The 5807-nt window shown below is 40.2% G+C and overlaps 1 protein-coding gene across 1 annotated transcript; it reads left to right on the forward strand.

Moving 5' to 3' along the window:
- Nucleotides 1-1634: 1634 nt before the first annotated feature.
- On the forward strand, nucleotides 1635-3408 carry LOC129809166 (putative nuclease HARBI1). The gene is made up of 2 exons (XM_055858977.1): nucleotides 1635-1914; nucleotides 2558-3408. Exons 1-2 carry the CDS (start codon nucleotides 1635-1637, stop codon nucleotides 3406-3408), a joined length of 1131 nt encoding a protein of 376 aa, XP_055714952.1.
- The last annotated feature ends 2399 nt before the right edge of the window (nucleotides 3409-5807 follow it).

A 5807-nucleotide genomic window follows, 5' to 3' on the forward strand; every position in this document is an offset into this window, starting at 1 on the left:
CTGACGATACCTCTTTCAAGCCTCTCATGGATTTTTTCAAGAAGTTAATGGATGAGATACCAAGTAAGAATTATCAGGGTGACTTGGGTGGCTCCAAGCCGAAACTGAAACTTGAGCCAGTAAAGATTAAAAAATTCTCTTGGAAGCATACAGAGTGGCGCAATTTTAGTCAGATTTTTGGGAATGTGATCGATAAAAATCTGAGTCTCAATGCAGTCGAAAAATTTCAATATTTGTTGGGATATCTCGAAGGAGAACCTTTGCGTATGGTCTCCAAGCTCGATTTAACAGAAGAAAATTATGATAATGCGTTGGATATTTTACAACAGCATTACAATGATGAACGTTTAATCGCGATGAGATATGCGGATATGATTTTGGATCATAAAAAAATTGATTTTCGCTCGGCAACTGACATTAACTCTCTGCACCATGCAATTTACGAAGCCATTGCGGGCCTCGAAACATTGTCAAGGGTGCCTGGGGATGCGATAGTTATGGCGCTTTTGCTCAGAAAGCTTGATAATGAAAGCTTACGGTTGTTTGAAGAGAGTTTGGGAAATTCAAATAAAATGCCGGATTATGTCACTTTGCTCGGATTTTTGAAAGTTAGACACAGAGTCCTTTTGAAAGCGACTTCTGATAGGGAATCTACTAATAAAAACAAATCAAATGACTCAAAGACACACTCCTCAAAAGGCCTCAAGAATTTCCATGCCACTGCGTCCAAATCTAATTGTCTGTCTTGCGACAAATCCCATCCGATTTTCAAGTGCCAAAAATTTAAAGGCTTAACACCTCGCGAAAGATTTAATATCGTAAAAAAAGGTAATCTTTGTTTTGTATGCCTGGGCAACCACGGCAGAAAAGATTGCACTAAAGATTGGAAGTGCAAGACATGTCAGGGTGATCACAATACCTTGTTGCATTTTATTAAGGGAAGCGGGGCTAATGAGTCTCTGAATAAAACTTCCACTCTGCACGTTCAAGCAGAAAAGTCTTCCGATGATGAGGAAGCCGCGCAAGTGTTTACTGTACAAACAAAAGGTAAAACTACCCTTTTGCCCACTGCTATGATTCGCATTAAGGGGAAGGGAGAAGAGTGGCAGATGTATAAAGCACTCATTGATTCTGGGAGTGCTGACACCTTCATATCTGACAAGGCTGCCCAAAATCTAGGAATACCTAGGATGCGCGTACAGGCTCCTGTGAAAGGTTTCGGTGACAACGAAGCAGGAGTATGCCACCACAGGGTGCAATTGTCTATAAAACCTTATTTCCCGTCGGATTTCGTGTTGCATGAGTCGGCATTGGTCTATCCAAAATTAACTGGATTATTACCTTCAAGAGAGTTGGCTGAGGATAAGGCGCTCATGAGCTTGAAAAACACGGTACTCGCCGATCCCATGCACGACACCCCGGGACAGATTGATGTAATCCTTAGTGCAGATGTGTTCTGCAAAGTTCTTTTGGAAGGATTACAAGCGGTAGAAGGTACAGCAATAAAACTCCAAAACACCAAGCTAGGTTGGTTGCTTTTGGGTAAAATGGCTTCACGCACAGCAAAACGTGGCCAATTTACAAGCCTCGTATCCATGGCGGAGATTGATGAGAATCTACGAGCCTTTTGAGAGATGGATACGGCAAAAGGGGATGAAAATACACACGCAGAGAAGTGTGAGGATCATTTTCGTACCACACACTCGCGGGACGACACAGGAAGATACACGGTCGCCATTCCCTTTAAGGATGATCCTAACAAATTAGGTGATTCAAGAAAGCAGGCTCTTGCTCGTCTTGTGAGTATTGAGAAGAAGATGAGTAAAGACTCTAGTCTGAAACAAGAGTACACAAGTTTTATGGATGAATATCTCAGCCTGGGTCATATGTCGAAAGCACCACCAGGACCAGGGGGTAAATTCTCTAATTTTCGTGAGCCGGTCACTGGTGACAGACTCACGAAAAAATTCGGCCATTGAGTTCTCACTTTCTCATTATGGATGATTCTCTATGGTCAAGTGAGAATAATGTGATAATTTTTTCTCTCGACATTTTGACAGAAGTTGCCTGTGAGGATAGCAACCTTTTAGAACTAATTTTAGTACTAAATATGGTTCAAAATTAGTAACGAGCCCGTGGACAAAAATATGTTTCTTCTGAATTGTTTTTGTTTATTACGGTGACATCAGTGAACCATCAATTAAATATTAAGTGTTTTCAAGTGAAACCATGGATTTTATTGCTATCAGAATAGTCAGAAGACGTCGGCAAAGACAGCTAACAAATAATTTGTCTGTTTTGCGAAGGGAATTGAGAAATGAAAGTATTCCCATGGAAGTTCTTTCTGATAGGGAATTTTTTAACCTCTTCCGGATGACTAAAGCAATTTGTCGAACTTTTTTGGACCTTCTAATGCCGCACTTGGATGCCCGGACCAGAGTCACTGGACTTACGAAAGAGCAGAGAATATTTTGTGCTCTACGATTTTTCGCCGTAGGTACAGTACTCACAGATAGAGGCATTTTTTAGTATTATTAAAGTTTCTTTTGGATTTTAGGCTGTTATCAACGCCCGATCGGTCAGGATGTTGCAGTATGTCTTTCACAGACATCTGTGTCTCGTTGCGTAAAAGAAGTGGGTGAAGCTATATGCAATCACTTGTCTCATCGTTTCATCCGTTTTCCTACTACTAGAGAAGATATAAACTTTGCCAAGAGAATTTTTTACGAGAAATATTCTTTTCCGGGAGTCCTTGGTTGCATAGATTGCACTCACGTGTGTATTAAAAAACCCCCTGTTGAAGTGGAGCATGTATATTATGCTGTCCGGAAAGCGAGTCACACGAAAAATGTGCAAATAATTTGCAATGCGGACCTCCTGATTTTTGGTGTAAACGCGCGATACGGAGGATCTACGCATGATAGTTTTATTTACAACAATTCTGCTATAAGTTCTCATCTTAAAAGACTATTTTTGAGTGGGGATAGGTCGAGCTGGCTTTTGGCAGACAGCGGCTATGGACAGCAACCATGGATAATGACTCCTGTGTCAACTCCAAGCAATCCACAGGAAGAGAGATATAATGTTGTCCATAAAAGAGCCCGTGCAACTGTCGAAAGGTGTATTGGAGTCCTTAAAAGCCGCTTTAGGTGCTTGTCTAAGCAAAGGGTATTGCTTTATTCTTCTCAAAAGGCGGGTATGATCATCACAGCATGCTGCACCTTACATAACATAATGACAAGAGAAAACTATCCCTTGCCCGAGGAATCAGAAATATTGGATGCAGTTTCCAATGAACGTAACGATGCAGAACATGCTCCTCTTCGAGATGAAGAAATTGATGCCACAGGAAGTTTTCTCCAACAAGGAAGATATATAAGACAGCAACTTATCCGGAACAATTTTTGAAAGAATGTAGTTTGTTTTATAACGATTTAATCAAATAAATTCATCTATTTATTAAAAATGAAATTCACAGTATAAGTTTTGTACTTCAGTAAGTCTTTGTGTTTTCCATTAGTAAATTATAACTTCAATTATCATTAGTTTAAATCTAATTACGTAACATTTTAATGCTTTTACTTCAAACTATACGATATCACAAAAGAGTGAAGTTTTGACTCGTTAATCCCTTCAATTCTACTTCAATTCAATTTCTTACTTCCTTAGCATCATAGTCCTAATATCCTTTTAGGCAGAGATTATTCGTGATTTATATCACATTCAAAATCAGAATCAAGAGTTCTATAGTACTGCATTTCTAGCTTCTTCTTCAATATCTTCATTTCAATTTCGTGCTTTTCAATTTGACGTTGCTCCTTTTTCTTCTTCCTCTCATTGTCTTCTTTTATTATATTAAACTTTTCCTCCTTTAGCTTCAACAACTTCTTGAATGATTCTGTATCATCGTAGACCTCATTTTTACGTTTACGATCTTTCTGCGTGTGTTGAGTTGCTGGTACAATTACCTCATTGGAAGTGTCAGCAATAATACCTTCTTCACAAGGAACCGGAAGTGTATTCTCATGATCTTTATTGACTCCTTGACGGGGGATTATCAGTGCTGAATCTGCGTTAGATCCTGAGGCTAAACCAATATCCTCACTGACTCCATCACCATCCACAGCATCAATGGTTATAATAGTCAACATTTTTTGGTCGATATCATCAAATTCTAGCAGAATATCTCCATTTCTACCAGACTCAGCCATTACGGCTTTTAAAGCAGTGTATTTCTTCCTCACTCGCGTCCTCAAGTCATCCCAGTACTTCTTCCATCCGAAGCCGGTCTTGTTTGAGCCCCCAAGTGAATTCAGTTTCATTGCCAAGTTGTCCCACTTCTTTTTTAACTCAACCTTCCCATCTTGTGTGCTGAATTGATTTTTGGCCAAAGCCAAATCCTTCTCCAGATGAAAAACAAGTTCCTTTTTTTGATTGTCGCTTCCACGTGTTCCCAAAATCCTTTTTTTATCCTTCACTTGGGCCATTTTCCACGAAACTGTCTACAAGTCACTGAGCGAATGATGGATGACAAGTTTCACGAAAAAAAAGTGACACTTGTCACAAAATAAAGCGTAGGGAATCACAATAGTGAGAACTTTCGGCATTTTGTCATTTTTTAGTACTTCTCACTTTCTCACTAAGTTAGAGAATTTACCCCCAGGAAGGTACTACCTGCCTCACCATGCAGTGATAAAGGCGGAAAGCATTTCGACGAAGACACGCGTAGTTTTTGACGCGTCGTGCAAGAGTACATCTGGATACAGTCTGAACGACTTAATGCACAAAGGCCCGAGGATACAGCAGAATATTGGAGATATTCTACTACGATGGCGAAAATACGAATTCGTTCTTTTGGCGGTCATAGAAAAAATGTTTCGCCAGATCCAGTTAAGGCCCGAAGATCGAGAGTATCACAGGATTCTCTGGAGAAACTCATCCAGTGGTGCGATAAAAGAATATACCTTAAACACAGTCACCTATGGGACTGCGGCTGCAACATTTCTATCAGTGAGGTGTCTCAGTCAACTTGTTATTGACGAAGGTCATCGCTACCCGCTAGCAGCAGAAGTATTGGCTCGGGATTTTTATGTGGACGATCTTATCACAGGATCAGACAATGTGGAGACGGCCAAGGAAATCCAAAAGCAATTGAAAAGCCTTCTGCAATTGGCAGGGTTAAACCTGCGTAAATGGTCATCGAATCACAAGGATATTGTGTCATTTTCTTCGGATGAGCAAGACAAGCTGCTTGATGTAAATAAAAGTGTCGTAATTAAAACACTTGGGGTATATTGGAATTCCCAATCAGACAAATTTCATTATCAGTCAAAATTGACTTTTACTCCCAACATTAAAAAGAGACAAGTGGTTTCGTATGTGGCCACTATTTACGATCCTCTCGGATGGATCTCGCCCATAACTCTTAGGGCCAAAATAATTATCAAAAGGCTTTGGAAAAAGGGAATCGAGTGGGACGATGAAGCTCCACAAGAAATAGAAGAAGCTTGGAAGGACTTCGTGGAAGACCTGTCGCATCTTAACGAAATTTCTATTCCAAGGTGGATTACCACAACAAAAGGATGTGATCTACAGATACACGGATTCGCAGATGCGTCGGAAAAGGCGTATGGTGCCGTAATTTACGCAAGGGTAATTTCAAAGGGGGGCAACCATAACACCTTTCTTCTGGTCTCCAAGACAAGAGTTACACTTTTAAAGGGTAAAATATCTTTACCAAGGCTCGAACTGTGCGCTGATGTTTTGTTTGCAGAGTTGTTGCATACAACAATAAAGAGCATGGAGCT

Source organism: Phlebotomus papatasi, unplaced genomic scaffold (assembly GCF_024763615.1).
Source record: "Phlebotomus papatasi isolate M1 unplaced genomic scaffold, Ppap_2.1 HiC_scaffold_387, whole genome shotgun sequence".
In the NCBI taxonomy this organism is placed as follows: domain Eukaryota; kingdom Metazoa; phylum Arthropoda; class Insecta; order Diptera; family Psychodidae; genus Phlebotomus; species Phlebotomus papatasi.

What these genes read in the sequence shown, in the direction of transcription:
- LOC129809166 (XM_055858977.1), top strand. Translation starts at nt 1,635, where the DNA reads ATGGATACGGCAAAAGGGGATGAAAATACACACGCAGAGAAGTGTGAG. An exon ending in AGCACCACCAGGACCAGGGG is followed by an intron (nt 1,915 to 2,557) that starts GTAAATTCTCTA and finishes TTTGGATTTTAG; the next exon opens with GCTGTTATCAACGCCCGATC.